Below are 18,262 nucleotides of genomic sequence, written 5' to 3' on the forward strand. Positions count from 1 at the left end.
CTTTTGGAAACACTGTTCCAACAACAACAGTCTCCTTTGGGCGAGGGTCGCCATATTTGCTGTTGTTATCGCTGTGTTTATGGGAGCTAGCCGCAGCGCATTGGCGTTCATATATGACAGTCAAAAGGGCCATAAACGCGGTGGAGAGAGGCTAGGCTGAAGTTTATGGTTGCCTCTCTCTCTCTCTCTGCCATAGTCCGGCCTTGCCTCGCGCATCCTCTTTACAGCGCGCTGGAATTCCGTTTCCCTAATTACGGGACATCCTCCCCGTTGCCGCAGCAACGCGGCCATAAAAGCTGTCTGAGTCTGGGGCATTTGTACAATTGGAGTGCAGTGCAATAAACCGTCTGAGACCCAAGGTTATTAACTTGTGTTACCAAGGAGGCGAGAGGAGAGGACGGAGAGGAAGACAGCCTCTGGTTTGCTCACTAGGTCGACTTCATTTGAGAGGCTTCGTATCGTTTATCCACCTCGAATCAGTCTAGTGGATGGCTCCTACTCCGGATTAGACTCTCCTCCACCACCGGGCGGCGCTATTGGGTACCAATGTCATGTCCGTGGCCGTGGATCTAGTAGTCGTCTCAAAGCTCAACTCCAATGCAAAGCAGGTAAAAAGTTGTTGTTGTTGTTGTGGACACAGCCTGGGAGCTTGATGAGATAGATCTGTTGTTGCAAGAACAGACAGTCAGAGTGTCCGCTCTTCTCTTTGCATGAGAGGATTAGTTTAAGATGAGAGTCGTTTTGTGTTTAGTTTCCACATTTGTCTGGTGCTCACTGGGCCGTGCGGTAGAGAAAGTCTTCCTGGGGGCCCTAATAAGGCAACACATCTGTGCCAAGCCTTCATGCTTGCATGTGCTATTCATTTTGCTGAGCTTGGAGCTTTTTTAATGGTTGAAGTATATAGCATGGGCCGGCTTGTACCTGGAGAGATCTGCTGCAACTCCAGTCCATGTCTAAACCACAAATGTTTTGGATTTGGGGGAAAAAAAAGTCTGTCTTAATTATTATTTAAAAAAAAAAAAATGGATACAGTCAGTATCCTGTAACGATGCAACAGTAAGCAGCAGCGGCTGCTGGATACAAAACAAAATGTTTCATTCTTCAGATGGTTCTCGTGCTATAAATGCATGCTCATCTTAAAAAACACACATGCAACAGCTGGCACTGTATGCTCATTCCTCTTCTTCAAAGGGAATCCCACTAACAACATTTGACGTCCTTCCAAAAAACACGTTATTCTCTGTGCGTGCCAAGTGGATGCGAGCTGCTATTAGAAGAGTCGATGTGATTGTGATCAGATCCCCTTTTGCCTTCCTGTCATAGATACAGAGCTGCGCTATGTTGAGGCTATTCGGTGTCAGTCCGAGTGGCTATTCTGAACCTTAATGCGTCTCTTTCTCCTTTGTCTCTCGTGAAAAATAAATGCTTCCGCTGGATGTAATAAAACGCCCGCATTATTGTTCATAACTGCACTCGAGACGAACATGATACGACTCAAACGGCCTCTTATATGGGCCGGATCAAAGCCAGTGGTCAGAGTGAACTGTTTTGAGGATATAATAGCCGGGCAGCTGTGAAAATGAAGATTTAATAGCTACAATTAATAACTGTAACACAAAGATATCGATAGGCCCCCATGCCAGTATACAACACCATGAAGTGTGTGCAGGCCAAACCAATTTAATACTGGGCACACATAATTAATTGATGTATTTAGTTTCCTTTACTGGCTCATATGTCCCATAAGGAACTGTGTGGAAGAGTACACAGACTTTGGACCTATATTGCTGTTTGTGTTTATTTAGTAGGTCAGCATTGTAGTGAATTGGTTTATGTTTTTTTTGGTGAATTTACTGAACAAGCGCACGGCCTTTGTCTTTTTCAAACTACCGCACTGCAAAAAAAAGCTCTTTACTTTAAATATTTCTACAACATGTATTTTTTTCCCCTTTTTAAATAGATTATTGTGTTGTATTCATATATACATAAATAACCTCCAACCAGGCTTCCAGTCATTTAAGTCATTTGATATATGTGCGTTTTGAGCAGCAGAGATTGACAAATGTCCACAGTCGACGCGCTAAAAATCTAAGCCAGTGTACATAAATGAGCTGTCAATGACCAAAACCTAAATGGGCTCAATTTATGAATTTCTCCCCAAATTTTCCTCGCTGCAGTACAACAGGCTGCAAACAAACCCGGGGGGCTATTGCGGCCACCTGGGCCTGGTAATGGCAAAGCTGGCCGAGATTAACTTCAACCTGGAGAGAGCAATAGAGTGCACATGGCCAAGGACACTACGAGATGGAAGGAGAGTTTTATTGTGGCCCTTATTGCCCCAAATTGGACCGACAGGATGACTTGTATGTGCAAGCTTTATGTCTGCTGTGCTGTGGCACATTGTGCCTGTTCCCTTGCACAGCGAACGTGATCAATACTTTGGCAGTTTAACAAATTTAATTTTCTATACTGAGCACAGTTTGGATTTTCTTTTTTTAAATGTATTTTAGCTCTATTTATCAGCCTTTCTTATAACCGTCTTTGTTCTTATAACCTCTGAACGAAAGTACACGCAGGTTTAACCTTTTTGTGCTATGCGTAATGACCAGTTGTTTTACAGATGAACTAATTTCCTTAATTAGAGGAAAAAAAACAGAAATACAACCATAATTATTACAAATCCCAATTTTAAATACATCTGTGAAAAATAGTGTAATGTTTTACTGTGAAATGTCAAATTATATGCGCAGTAGTTTTATATATCACGAAGAGAATACCAGTACCTAATAGGCTCTAATAAAGGAAGTTATTGTATATATTATTACATGTGGTATTTTAAGAATTTAATGTTTTAAAGGGGCAGTTATTCGTCGAACATTAGGCCTATTATTTGTTCTATAAAGCCTTTTTTCGTTACTGTACGTTTTATTGCTTTAATTTGATCACTGGTGACAAAGGAATGGTTTTGCCGTCGTTTTTACGCACGAGGATAGTTTGGTTCATCTCTAGGAATTTTACATAATCCAATTTTTGTTCAATATCTTAAATTTAAACTGGTTATGTTTGATGTAATACAGTCATTTCAGGAGTACAACAAGACAGATCAAGTTTGTAAACTTGATATTGAATACTTCAGAGACTTTGCCTGTGGAACGATAAATAAACGAAAATCAGAATCCGTTTTATTGGCCATGTATGAGTACACATACAATAAATATGACTCCGTTTTTTGTTGCTCTCAATGTATGTATACATAAAGTAGACATACAGCAAAAAAAATAAGGATAACAAAGCTGAACACTAGTTAACATAAACATCTAGCTGTTCAGCTGCCTATAGGTGTGATATGTAAACAATGAACAGCAGCATACAATGTCTACGTCAGACAGTTCATGTACATAAAGAAAGAACAAGGTATATTGGACATTAGTCTCTATCTTCAGGCAACAGTAGTCTTTGCTTTTAGTGCAGAAGAGCTCAGACTGTCTGGAGGCTAGAGGATGCACCAAAACGGCTTTTTGCCAAGTCATTTCGCTAAAGGCGAATTCTAAACACACTTTATTACCTCTAAGTCCCCATTGCTTTGTTATTGTGTGTCGTTGTTGACGGCTTCTGCAGCCCTATATATATATTATTTTAACTTGATAAGGCCATATCTACTCAATCTAGTTTATTTTTTGTTTATAGCTTATTTTGTATATTGTATATTGGTAGAAATTACATTTTTTTATTCTTATTTTATTCTAACGTTTTTATCTATTCTTTTGTTATTATACTGTTTAACTTGCACCAACAAAACCAAAGCAAATTCCTAGTGTATACCTCTTACACCTGGCAATAAACACGATTCTGATTCTGATTCTGATCTAAACCAGTATTTTTAGTGCATTTTACAACGAAAAAAGTTGGATTTCTTTGTAGTTTTATTTTACCTTCCACCAGTTTGACTTGAGGTTTGAGATTTTTATAAATCTGATACTGTGATTACTGTGCTGCACCTAAAGCTGAGCTTTGTGGTTACATTTTATTTGCATACAGGAAAAGGAGCAATCAGTGCTTCAGACAAGTTGAAGCTTGTTTAAAGAATGAATTAATGAAATGCTTTATTATTTATTATAAATATGTATTTTTTAAACTTTGCATCATGTTGGACCTCGCCCCTTCTATACTTCTATAATGGTGGTGCAATAAGCCGAGGTGAGGGAACACACTGATTGCTCTGCTGCCTTCTTTCTTTCTCTGCACTCAGCTACCATGATGGATATCGCTCCTGGCTGTGCTACGTAGCAGCAGAGTGGGAGGGGACTACCCATCTTCCAGCATTTCCATTGGTTTTTACTAGTCCTGCACGGTGGAGAAAGGAGGGGGGGTAGGGGGGGTGCCTCTAATCATATCCAGCATGTTTTGCACAAGAAATGTCAGCCAGAAAGGGCTATCTTCTCCCCTCGCCAAAATACACCACAACAATAATGTCATGTTCGGACAGCCCGTCAGGAAACGCGTTTCTAGTGGACTCTCTGATCAGTGGCCGCACCGAGAGCTCCGGAGGTCACTACGCAGGGAGCGCAAGCGCGGCGGTGTGCGTGCCTACAGAAGTGCCTTACGGACTACACAACTATGGATACTTCCCAGGTATGGGTAAGCGCAACGAGGTGGTGGGGACCCAAAATATGGTTTCCTCTTCTTCCTCTGGCGCGTACATGTCCAGCATGGAGATGTGGATGGACGCGCAGAGGTCATGTCGGATGGACCAAGAGCACCCAGGTCTGGTGGGTCCCCAGGTCGCGCCCTGCTCCTCCTTTCCGCAGAATATTAAGGAAGAGAGCACCTATTGCCTGTATGAGCAGCCGAAGTGCCCTAAAGCGTCCACCGCGGAAGATCTGACATATTCGAGGTTAACAGCAGCCGGCCTCAGCTCCACTTCTTGCACAGTTACCGAAGGCTCAGTGCCTGTGCCGGGCTACTTCCGCTTGTCTCAGACGCACGCACATTCTCATAAACTTTACAACAGCAGCGGCCCCCAGCCGAACCCTTCCCATGCTCATTTTGGCCTACACCCCATTGCTCCTACTGCTGCTCGCTTCCACTGTACGCCACCGACTGCAACTGCTCCAGCCACGGCGCATGCAGAGCAGGAAGAAAGGAGGAACACCGAGGAGCCCACGGTGTCCTCGGGACAGATTCCTCGCGCTGCACCGGGGAACGAGGAGGCACGCGAGTCCTCGGATGCAGCAGAAGCGTCTTCAGCTGACGAGACAGAAGAGCATGAAAAAGAGAGTCCAGCAAAGACCACTAAAGGTAAGCATATAGTTCATCATTCATAGGTGTGGTCATGCACTGTTGTTTTTCTGTTTTCATGCAGCTCAGGTAGGCTTTTTTTTTATGGCACCTGTGAAGTTTCTATTTGACTGGTTAGACTTGCAGTGACAAGTCGAGACACGGGTGTGGAAACTTTGCATTTGTAAGTCTTTAGTCTCCAAGTTTTTACAGTATTTGTACATTATTTAATGCATATGTGCATGAATACACAGCGAAAGATTATGCGTAAAATTGAAAAAAGGAGTCAATGATGTAAGGGGAAAAGCTAGATTTGGTTTAATTAAACAAATGGATAATTAAGAAATTAATTTCAAATACATGCATACCATTTAATACATTTGAACTACCTATAAGCCTTAGCCAGTGTTTGTTTTGAGCGCTGCGTAAAATGTACGCGTAAATAGGACTACATGTATTTGTGTAGGCCTTTTTAAAATATTTTTCTGTACCATAATGTCTTTGTATTCTTTCACTATTTATATGACACTAATACAATGTTTTTTCACTGCACTATTGGTGTAAAATGTCATATAATATTTTCAAACTATTACTATATACCATTACTTATAATGATGATGAGTCAAACAAAGCACCCATAGTTTACGCATAAGACACACACACACACACACAGGCTACTATAATATGTGTATAACACAACCACAAACACAACCACACTCCTAGAGACCCTCTCTCTCTCTCTGTTTCTGTCACACACACACACACACACACACACACACACACACACACACACACACACTCACGGTTCCCCATGATGCAGTGCGTAAAACCTTTGCATTTTCTTTATAGGAGACACAAAAAGTGAAAGCACGGCCAACTGGCTGACAGCGAAAAGCGGCCGGAAGAAACGCTGTCCGTACACCAAGCATCAGACACTGGAGCTGGAGAAGGAGTTCCTCTTCAACATGTACCTGACCCGAGAGCGCCGCCTAGAGATCAGTAAAGGCGTCCACCTGACGGACAGGCAGGTTAAGATCTGGTTCCAGAACCGCAGGATGAAACTGAAGAAAATGACGCGGGAGAACAGGATCCGGGAGCTCACCTCCAACTACGGATTTTCATGATGAACAAGGTGATCACAATGAAATAGAAGATAATCCCCTCCATCCCCTCCCACCACCCAAACCCTCCACCCTTCCTCACCACTCTGTCCACATAATGACTCATTTCACTGTGGGGTTTTATTTCCAGACACGCTTAAAAGTCGATGCATCGTCCTCTGAGCTATATTGAGAAAAGGGGGAGAAAAAAATGAATGTTATGAGTTTCTATTTGATTGTTTGTGTTTTTGTGTTGTCGACCTGTTTCTGTCACTTCTGTCGTATGGTTGGATAGTGTCGTCAGTGGAGTTTAAAGCAACGCATTTCTTTTTTTATTATTATAGTAAAACACATAGTGCCATGGAAGGTGGCTTAAAATGCCCACTCCCCTTTCAATAACCTTTCTCTAACTTTAGCCAAACAAATATGAATTTATTTTAATTGGAATTGCATGATATAAAGTTCCCCTATTTTACTTTCTTTTTTTTTAAATATCAATTTTAAAACCACTGGAATATAATGCCCATGTATCACCACCAAGGGAATAATAATAATTCACCTTTGACCATTAGATGTAGTCTACCATGATATAGGCCTATTCTATATGTACGAGCTAAATGTATGAGTTGAATCTTTAATCAGGACGTTTTACACGAAAAACGGTGCGCAAAAGTGAAATAGGAATGTTTTTATTGTATATTTTTGTGTACATATGACATTGTGTTTTTTGTGTAATGCTTAATAAATTATCAGCTCGCATTTGAGGAGTAGCTGCTTGTATGTTTGTACTGTGGGTTTTATATTTATTCAGTCAAAGAATACATAAACAGGAAAAAAGGCTTTGTTTGAAATCCAAAATCCATGTGGGCTGGAGACTCACTAGTTTTTGTGAACCGGAATGTTTCTCGAGGCTAATGTAATGGCCGTCGGAAATAATTAAGATATTAGGCTGTAAGCCGTCTAGCTGCATGCCCAGCCGGCTATTGTAGAGTTTTATGACTGGCTGCTATATGAGGTTTCTCCCTCTCCTCTAAGAGCTGCTTCAGTCGTGGGAGAGCCTTTCAGACTGAGAGGAGGCCTGGCTCTCAGCTACAAATCTCAACTGTACAGATACACTGTGGATAAAACATTACCTCCTGCTTTAGTTTGGGAATACTGCTCTGGGGATTAACGTTTCAAGGATCGGGTAAGTCCATTTATCATTGTGAATTTGCCCCATTTTGCTCCTTCTTATTGCACCGAAAACAGTTGTACTTTCTCAACACAGACGTTTTTTTTGGACACTTGATGACTGGACCGACGAAATTGGCTGATTGTGTTTCACTTTGAGGCCCCCTGATCGACTGGTCGAGTGGTTTAGGTAGTTTCATGTTGTTGGGGTCCATTTTCTAACGCTGCAACATGAAACTGTCTTAATTGCCCCAGTTCCACACATCGAAAACAGAAAAAAGGAAAGCAAATCAGGGAGATAAGGATGATGCAAATTGGTGTTTTTTGGAAGCATGTTCTAAAAAAAACTCCCTGCTTGATAAACCAGGGAGTGGTTTGACTGGACTGTTGTGTTCGAGGCTATATTCTTAACCTGTCTCCTGTAATGTTTCTTTAGACTTCTCTGCTTGTCGTTAAAATGAGCCTTACACATGCATGTGTGCTGAATTTCAACGTGATCAAAGCTGAGCTGCAGTATGCGTCGTGGACTTGGGGGATTAAGGGTAAAGCCGTGAGTGTTTTCCGTGAGTAGTAGTGACGCAGACACGCCAGACAAGGCCTCGGTTACGACCACTGCAGTGGAGATGAAGTGGAAGGTGAATGGGGCAACAGCGACCTCCGTGGGCAACGAGACACCGGATGCTTCCGCTGCGCAATATAGTGGCTCAGACAAAAGGAGGGGAAGGGCTTTATGGCGATATTTAGATCCGCCAGACAGGCTGTTATCTGCAGAAGGCAAAAGAAGTGAATAGCCCCTGCGGTAAACTGGGTGAAAAAAACACCCTGATTTAGGTTTACAGCCTGAGAGAGCCATTGGCATAGTGGCGTCTTTTCCCTTCCTCTGAAGGTGTTTGTCTATTCTAACTTTTAGTGCACAAATAGGCGCTCCCTTTTTACCCCCACGGCTTGTTTGATGTCTGTTGGTCAAATAAAGTGCAACTACCAGCGACGTGATATAGCTTGAAAACCAGAATGCACATTATTATGGACAGCTTGTGCTTTTTTTTTTAATTCCTGTGCTCCTTTTCCTAAATGTAATAGTGGAGAGTATTCCTGCGTGTTGAGTTTTGCCTGTGGCCTTGTGTGGGGTGTTGGCCAAGCTCTCTCTCTCGTTTATTTGATGGTAATAAATAAAACACGCAGCTTAATGTGCAAGAACTCAAGGTTGCTGCTTTGTATAGACGGGATCTGCAATATGGAGTTTATAGGATCTTGTGGACTTTACGCACAGAGCTATACCACATTTTGTGTGGAAATCCACATTGAGATGAAGTTATTAATGCATTTCTGTAATATCCATACATTCCTAGTATATATTGTTAATATTGTGATACGTCAATATATTTTCAGCTAAATGCGTTTTGTGCCAGTTTAGAATTTCAACAAATAAAGTGGATATCAATTTATTTTAAAGTTGGAGTTGGGTTCATAGGATATTGTGGACGTTACGCACAGAGCTATACCACATTTTGTGGGAAAATCCACATTGAGATTAAGCTATTAATGCATTTCTGTAACATCCATACATTCCTAGTATATTGTTAATATTGTGATACATGTGTTTATAGGATATTGTGGACGTTACGCACAGAGCTATACCACATTTTGTGTGCAAATCCACATTGAGATTAAGTTATTAATGCATTTCTGTAATATCCATACATTCCTAGTATATTGTTAATATTTTGATACATCAATATATTTTCAGCTAAATGCTTTTTGTGCCATTTGAAGTTTAGAATTTCAACAAAATATTAATTTATTTTAATTATAACGCTTCTATCGGTCAATTTCCTTACTCTTGTATTAATTAATTTATCTCTCTTTATTTTATAGTCACAGTCTCAACTCCATCTATTTGAAATGTGCTGTTGTCTCCTGGTGTTCGCCACTGCTCGCACCATTTCATTTTAAAAGGAGGAAACCACAAGCACCACATTAGGCGTATTTTTAGCTCTATTTAAGTGTAACGCTACACCGAGGCTCTGGCTGCAAGCAGGCATTAGAGCTAATTTGTTGATGGCGGTGATGATGGCAGCATTTAGGCTCATACAAGTGATAACGGCGGTGTAAATAATAAGCACGTTAAACGGTGTGTTCAGCGAGGAGAAACCGGGATCCGCCGTTAATGTTATTTGGAAAAATATTTAATAAATATTCTGCTATCGTAAGTCAAATTCAGTGCGCCAATAACACATTTATCTAGTTTTATTTTCTCATTTTAATTTATTGTCTTCTATGTTTTTATTTCATAATATGTGACCAGTTTGTAAAACACCTATTTTATATTTTATAACATGCAGTCATAAGTATCCAGTAAATTATGTTGTTTTATTTGTTCTATATAGGCCAGTAGTTTTACAGCGTAATTATAGCCGAAACCAGTAATAGTTTGTAGCTGCAACTAACTTTGAAATAAAATTGTCCTTTTTCTTTTTGTTAATCTGATTAAACATTTCAAAATAAAATCAATTTTAAAGAAATAATCATGTTCATTGCTTTTTTTTTCAACCATATTCCTGCATTATATTCTTGAATATGCTGTAATGTGGATTATTAGATGTTAGAGATATAGCCCCAACATACTATATTATTAAATATTGCCTGCAACGGAAACTACAGATGAAAATTAGCCTTTCTGGCAAATTTATGGCCTATTTTCCGTAATGTTATCAATATTCACTGTTCCTGTCAAATATACTAAAACGTATACGGTGAACGTGAAATAGGCATATCTTTGTCTAAATCACGAAATGTGGTTATTATAGAAAAACAAGACCATATAAGCATTATGCTTTTAATTCTTTTAAATCAGCATAGACGCACAGACAACAATCTTGTCTAGCTATATGTTTAAAGGAAAATACCTGTTTTAGCTGCCTATAATATTAGATATGACCCGCATATCTTTTGGTGAGTTTGTCTGTAAAAATGTGTTTAATGTTTGAAGCTGAACAAAGAAAATATACGGACACTTGGAGGATGGCTGATGGAGCCGAAAAGGAGCAAAAATTTAAAAAAAAAATGTAATTTGTATAGTTGTAATTTGAGATCCAGATGTTGTTTCATCCTTGGTGCTGCTGAGTTTCTTTAATACAGTGGCCACCACTGTATTAAAGAAGCAATGTGTTTTGGTGAACAGCAATGGTAGGGTGCTTACGTGTCCTATAAAGTAGCTCGTAAAATAAGGCCTCCAAAAAACATACTGTATCGTTTTTGGATAACCAAGAAAGGGATTTTAACAGCAGTAAGCAGGATAAGATACTGTAAAAATATGTTTTTCATTCATATTTTCAGTTCTCACAGATAACAGATCTAACTCACATCCTGATGATTCTTATAGCTTTAAAAACTAGAGGTTGTTATAGGAGAGCGGGTGAGTATTTAATGACCAAAGGGATTGATTTATCCTTTATTGTTCAGCCTTTATGATCACGTGTGTGTCTGCTACCCAATGGCATGGCAGCCTGTCTCTCCATTACTAGCCCACTGTAGTTCTCTGTGGGGCCAAGTTGCTACTTGATTTCTCCACATTGTTATTTTGTGAGGTTTACTGCGTGTGTATACATGTGTGTGGTGTGTGTGTGTACTTTTTTTTTGTTGCATGTATGACTGCGTACATGTGAACGTGTGATTTTTATTCTTGCCATGTCGACATCCGGAACACTGACTAGTTACTACGTCGATTCCCTCATTCTGCCCGAGACTGAGGAGCTCTCTGTGCCGAGATACAGCTCCGGTCCTGGGCTGCAGCACTCGAGACAACCGGCCTCCATCATCGGTGACCACGGAGAGCTCGGGACCTGCACTTTCCCGTCCAAACCTCCGGTGTTCGGTCCGTCGTGGAGCCACGTCCCTGCGCAATTCCCGGGCACCGTTTCCTCCGTGTATCATCATCACCACTATGGGCATCCTCAGGGGCCCGTCGGTGCGGACACAGATGGCCGCTATCAGTCGTGGCTGCTGGAGCCTATGTCCGGTTCCCTGCCTCCAATGGCCGGATTACCGACGACGACGCATCACTACGGAATCAAACCGGAGGGTCTGACACCGGGCGCGCTCTCCGGTTCCCATACCGCGCTGCTGCTCTCCGATTACGCCAACGGGACGGTGGCGACGGTGGCATCTCCGGTGGAAAAGGACGCACTGTCCGGACAGGCAGCAGGGGTGGACACGATCGTGGAAGTGGAAGAGAAACCGGCTCTAGATCCAAGTAAGTGGCTGCAAGGAGTCCTTAATGTTTTATTAGTCTACTATTTATACCGCATAAAGCTGTGAGGATGCGTGATGGAGGTGCGCGTGTGAACAGATGCCATTCTGAACGTGCCATTTCCTTATGGGGGGACTGTTAATGGCCACAGCTCCCATTGCTTATATGAGATCACCTTTGCTTAGCTTTTAAAGTGAGGACGTGAGTTGAGAGAAATAGTTTTTATTTGGAAACGTGTTAGACATGTATAGCCATTTTTCTTCTCATGATAATGGCCCAGCTCCCATTGCTTATATGAGATAAGTCAAGTCATATGTATTTCTATAGCACATTTTAAAACAACATGAGCTGACCAAAGTGCTTCACAGACATAGTGCAGAATAAAAACAGAATAAAAACAGGTCAGCAAAATCTCACACATATCCACAGACAGAGATCAAGATAAAATCCACGAGTAAAAGAGCATTATAAAAGGCCAATTAGTAATCACAATTTAAGTACATTCAAAAGCCAAACAAACGAGGAGATCTGATACGGAGATAACCGTTGCTTAGCTTTTAAAGTGAGAACGTGAGTGGAGAGAAATAGTTTTATATTTGTATGCGGTTAGACCAGTGTATAGCCATTTTTCTTCCCATGATAATGGCCCAGCTCCCATTGCTTATATGAGATAAGTCAGGTCAAATTTATTTCTATAGCACATTTAAAACAACATGAGCTGACCAAAACTGCTTTACAGACATAGTGCAGAATAAAAACAGGTCAACAGAGCAGACAGCAAAACAAAATCTCACACATATCCACAGACAGAGACCAAGATAAAAAACCATGAGTAAAAGATATGTTATAATGAGCATTATAAAAAAGGCCAATTAGTAATCACAATTCAAGTACATTCAAAAGCCAAAGAAAAGAGGTGGGTCTTGAGCTGTGCTGCTTTGAAGGACTCTGTAGAGGGAGCAGATCTGATGTGGAGATAACCTTTGCTTAGCTTTTAAAGTGAGAACGTGAGTTGAGAGAAATAGTTTTATCTGGATGCGGTTAGATGTGTATGTATAGCCATTTTTCTTCTCATCAGATTTTTTTTTTTTTTTTTTTTGGTCTGAACCCAAATTATAAGTGATGTTTTGTTTTTGCGTTTGGGTCCCTCACACCAATGTCCCATGCACCCATCCACTCCCACTTTTTCCAGATAACCCAGTGTCCAACTTGAAATAGGCATATCTTTGTCTAAATCACGAAAACTGTTTATTGTAGAAAAATAACACCATATAAGCATTATGCTTTTAATGTTTTTAAATCAGCATAGACGCACAGACAACAATATTGTCTAGCTATATGTTTTTAAAGGGAAATACCTGTTTTAGCTGCATATAATATTAGATATATGACCCGCATATCTTTTGGTGCGTTTGTCTGTAAAATGTGTTAATGTTTGAAGCTGAACAAAGGAAAATATTCCTTATGGGGGGACTGTTAATGGCCCAGCTCCCCATTGCTATATGAGATAACCTTTGCTTAGCTTTTAAAGTGAACGTTAGTTGAGAGTTTTATATTTGGATGCGGTTAGACATGTGTAGCCATTTTTCTTCTCATCAGATTTTTTTTTTTTTTTGGTCTGAACCCAAATTATGAGTGATGTTTAGTTTTTTTTGCATTTGGTCACTCGACACCTAGTCCCTCACACCAATGTCCCATGCACCCCCCTCCCACACTCTTTCCTAGATAACCCAGTGTCCAACTGGCTCCACGCGAGTGCCACGAGAAAAAAACGCTGTCCGTACTCCAAGCACCAGATCCTGGAGCTGGAGAAAGAGTTCCTCTTTAACACCTACCTGACCAGGGACCGTAGGTACGAGGTGGCGAGGCAATTAAACCTCACCGAGAGACAGGTTAAGATCTGGTTCCAGAACCGCAGGATGAAGATGAAGAAGTTTAATAAAGAAGGCCTACCGAAAGAGATTGACTAGATATTTACAGTTATATAGGCTGTTAGTGAGCTTTGTGTTGTGTGGGAGCTCCTAACTCTGCTGGACCTTGTTTTTAAAACTCATTGTCTTATTGTTCTATATAACAGAAGCTATTAGGCTTATTTGTCTTGTAAAAAAAACCAGCATGTTTGGGCTTCAGTTTGATGCGACTACCTTTATATTGCACAATTTTAATGGTGCCCACTCGTTTTTGTATTTGTTCTTTTTCTTATTTTGAATTAATACCTCGTTAAAGTGTATTAGTTGGCCTGGTCCCTGTGCTTGTTTGTTTGTTTGTGTATGGATGTTTCTAGCTGTGTGTTTGTATAGGTCTATTTGTTGTCTATCTCGGAGTAACCTGAGCGTATAGTTTGTAAAAATGTATTAATTTTTATTGTTATTTCTCCCTTACTGTTTAGAACTATGACTGATGACCATGAGTTTGAATCTAACATTGGAGCCGTAGAAACAAGACTCATTGCATTTTTGAAGTAGGTTGACCTCAGAAACCTCTTGAAAATGCTAAAACACAAAAGCAAAATATGTTATAGAAGCTATATATATATCACACGACACGATTGACTACCTATGTCACTCAACTACCTACAATAACCTATTTTTTTCCCCGATGGCGGATAATAGTAGATATGCTTGCATTAGATGCTGAACTATGAATTTCAGGGAGTAACATTTTGAAAGTACATAATGTTTGTTAGTGAGAGGAAATTAAATAAAACACTGTAGGCTACTTATTGAATACCTCACGGTCTGCTGACCGTCTGACTTTTTGGTTGACAAATGTAATTTGTACTTTATTTATTAAATAAAACAAATTATAGGCCTATCTGCGAATGCATGCGCATTATCATTTCATTCTGGCCTCACATCAAAAATGATTTATATGTTTATATTATATAATATTCCACGAATTATTGCTGCAGAAAAGAAGTATTTTCTGGTGCTTCTTTGCCAAAATATGAAGGTTACTGCTGACACACACACACACACACGCGGAAAATACACATATATGTTTGGATAATTGAGCAATTTTAATAGAAAAATTGTACAAATTAACAAAAAATGTACAGGTTTTAATAAATAGTCTCAAGCATATCAATTTGCAAATAGCACACACTCACTCACTCACTCACTCACTCACTCACTCACTCACTCACTCACTCACTCACTCACTCACTCACTCACACGCACACACACGCACACACACACACACACACACTGAAAATACACAGATATATTTGGATAATTGAGCAATTATTAAGAGAAAATAGGTGCAAATTAACAAAAAATGTACAGGTTTTAATAAATATTCTCAAGCATTTCAATTTGCAAATAGCACACAAACACACACACACACACACACACACACACTGACTGACTCACTCACTGACGCACACACCTATAGGTGAATATCTGTGTGTGCGTGTGTGTTTCTGGATTGGGGACAGAGCTGCGTCTTGGCAGAGGATGTTGTTAGCTGTATACAGCCATAAAAGACAATTACCGCTATAACCTTTTATGGGGTGCAAAGCGCTGCGAGGCGAGAGGACACAAAACAAAAAAAAGACATCGAGGACTTCGACAGCTGAAGCCCAAAATAATGCAGCAGCCGATGTGTTGCAGTTCAGCTCAGATATGACCAGGCAAAAGGCAACGTGACTTCATCCCAAAAGGTTTTAAAGACTACTCTTAAATTATGGCTTCTGCTTTTGTAAGGCTGGTTCAAGTCTCTGCATGTTGGTTGGAAATATTTGGCGCACAAAATAAGAGAATCAGCAAATCCAAATGTGAGCTATAAGCTTCAGAGCTGCTATAAGTGTGATGGTCAATCAGAGACAAAGATGTCTCTATCAGATCCACTAGGTCATTATAGTTCTTATTAAGGACTGCATATAAATAAACTGGTAGATTATGGTACACTGTTAAGAATTTCCCAGTAAAATAACAATAAAGAACGCCCAGCAGGGTTGCCTTTATGTTACTGTAAAATTAACATTATTATACCGTAGCTGAAATTTACAGCTTTGTACTGTTAATGAAAAATACAGTTTGAACTGTTTTTTTTTTTTTATTAATTGCACAGTATTTTACAGTTAATTTACTGTTTAAAGATACATTATATAGCTGTTTTTCACCTTTCTTTTACATTATCTTACTGATTTGTTTTAATGCACTATTTAGGTTGTATTTTTTACATACATTTTAATAAACATAATTTTTTGCCTAGATGAATAGACTTAGCAGGTTACAGACATAGGAATAGTCACACTAAATACAATTAAAGGCACTTGTTAGGAAAAAGGCTATAATAGACTTGTTGACACTTTTCCCAAAATGTCTATAGCTGGCTACAAGCACAGAATGCAAACCATAACAACATGTGAGTGAAGAACAGAGCTAATTCACTGATTTTCCAAGCATGTACAATGTACAAGCCTTACATGCGCAGATCAGGTCCCAGAATTAAAAAAAATACTGCATGAAACTGTTACTGATGATACTTTAGACGGTTGATCAGCAGTAAAGTGATGTTTTTTAAGAATGCATTATAGTTCAGTTAAAAAACGGCCTATGAGCGTAATTTAACAGCACTGTTTTTAGCAAAAACAGGTTAATACTGTTGAAATCCTGCTGTAAATTAACAGCAATTGTTTACAGTGTAGTTATAGAGGCTAAGTCGGACTTTAGTCCAAACTGGAGTTGCTGTTGTGACGCGTTAGAGGACGCAGATGGACCCAAACTTCAAAGGCTCGGCCAGAGACAGTGCAATAAAACGCCTGGTCTGCTATATACTGTCTGGCATTCCACTTTTAATGGCTTTATGGCCGTCCAGACACAATTAGGCCGTTTTTCCAGAATGGCACCCATTTGTTTTTTCTTCTCTTTCTGTGGGACTGCTCTCTGGACAAAAGGGCCGAGCGGAAATGATCAGCTTTATTGGATTCTCTGAGTAGGACTCACGGTCATTTGGGTGCGATCCTTTGTTTCTACCTGGGAACCTTCCGCCCTCTTGCTCCTTTGCTAGGACCGTCCTAAAAAAAGGAGAAGGAGCAATAAAGCCATGCAGTTAGCTTTCAAACGCAGTGGTAGGCCTATAGATGATGCTTTTTAAAAAAAAAAAATACATCTGGACAAGTCTGCTTAAAGACATCCATGCTTAAAAACACAACGAGGAAACGTAACGTTACTCTTTTGATAGTAATTTTAATTATTATTATTTTATTATCTTGTACTCTATTCCCAGCAGAAAAGAGCAAACGCCTGCGCACTGCTGCCTCCACCACCCTGCAGTACCAGCAAGTAACCATAGGGTGGCGACACTGTTCCACAACATGTTTAACACTTCCTCCCTAATGAAACCCGCACTGGGAAACAAAACTGTAGTAACAATTTTAAGAGTCCAGCAAAAATAATTTCACACCTATTTTACAGTCTCAGTGCAGAAGCTGCTTGTTTCAGCCTGCGGCTCTGCAGGGAAGAATGAAACAGTGTTGAACTGGCAGCACATGTGACTGCTGGATTGCTGCTTTCCACTCAGATTGTAGCTGTATATATCTGTATAATGTTTGTCTTTGTCGGATGTTTTTATAGACTACAACTTTATAGACGCACATCGTTTGAAACTTAGTTACCTTGTTTGATAGCAGGGTTGTTAAAACTTTAATAGATTTAATAATGTATTTAAAAGACATTTACTATGAGCACTTTTCCTCATTGCATTTATTAGTTTAGATTTTAATTGTTTTAACTTTCTCCTGAAGGGTTTTGTTTTAAATTAGAATAAGCAAAATATAATCGGCTGGCAATGTTCACAGATATTATAACAAATTTAGGGTCTATTATTATTGTTGTTGTTATTATCATTTATTTTTTGTTATAGTAGTCTCGTTTTTTACAGTGTATTTCTGACCATTTGCTGTCTTTTATCTTTTTTTTTTTTTATTGTAGGCATGCTTTTCATTTATGGACCCTATAGGTCACATCATGCCAGTAAAATATTTAGAGGATGATTTGGGCCTTATTCTTTTAAATACAATTACAATAACAATTGTCGTTATATTGTTATTCGCTAATGCAATTTTTTTAAAAGTTTTATTTATATTTCTGCCAAATTTTCATCTAAAAAATCCAGTGTTAGTGCACATAGTATTTAAAGCTATTATTTTCAGACCTACTAGGAAATAAACAGTATATTTCTGGACATCGTGGATTATTTACGCTATTTATACGGTTACAAAAGTTAAATATAATAAAAGATATTGTCATATATTATATTTAATACATATATTTTTATAACACGAGATTGTATGTAAGTACTGTTTTTAAAAGCAAGACGAACCAACAAAAATCATTCTGTCGGAATAGTTATTTTATAGTTATATAAAAAATAAATTATATGATGTGTACTAGTGTAGTCTATGATTGAGTGAGTGTATATTATTATTATTATTATTATTATTATTATTATTATTATTATT

General features: G+C 39.3%; 2 protein-coding genes across 2 annotated transcripts; both read left to right on the plus strand.

The window, feature by feature from the left end:
* Positions 1–314: 314 nt before the first annotated feature.
* Positions 315–7,136, plus strand: LOC141755025 (homeobox protein Hox-A10a-like). Its single transcript, XM_074614576.1, has 3 exons — positions 315–608; positions 4,250–5,298; positions 6,127–7,136. The coding sequence occupies exons 2-3, from the start codon at positions 4,416–4,418 to the stop codon at positions 6,399–6,401; spliced, it is 1,158 nt and encodes a 385-aa protein (XP_074470677.1). The 5' UTR covers positions 315–608; positions 4,250–4,415; the 3' UTR covers positions 6,402–7,136.
* A 651-nt stretch (positions 7,137–7,787) lies between these two features.
* On the plus strand, positions 7,788–14,618 carry hoxa9a (homeobox A9a). The gene is made up of 2 exons (XM_074614584.1): positions 7,788–11,799; positions 13,522–14,618. Exons 1-2 carry the CDS (start codon positions 11,235–11,237, stop codon positions 13,764–13,766), a joined length of 810 nt encoding a protein of 269 aa, XP_074470685.1. The 5' UTR covers positions 7,788–11,234; the 3' UTR covers positions 13,767–14,618.
* The last annotated feature ends 3,644 nt before the right edge of the window (positions 14,619–18,262 follow it).

The sequence above is a fragment of the Sebastes fasciatus genome, chromosome 17, assembly GCF_043250625.1.
Source record: "Sebastes fasciatus isolate fSebFas1 chromosome 17, fSebFas1.pri, whole genome shotgun sequence".
NCBI classification, from domain to species: domain Eukaryota; kingdom Metazoa; phylum Chordata; class Actinopteri; order Perciformes; family Sebastidae; genus Sebastes; species Sebastes fasciatus.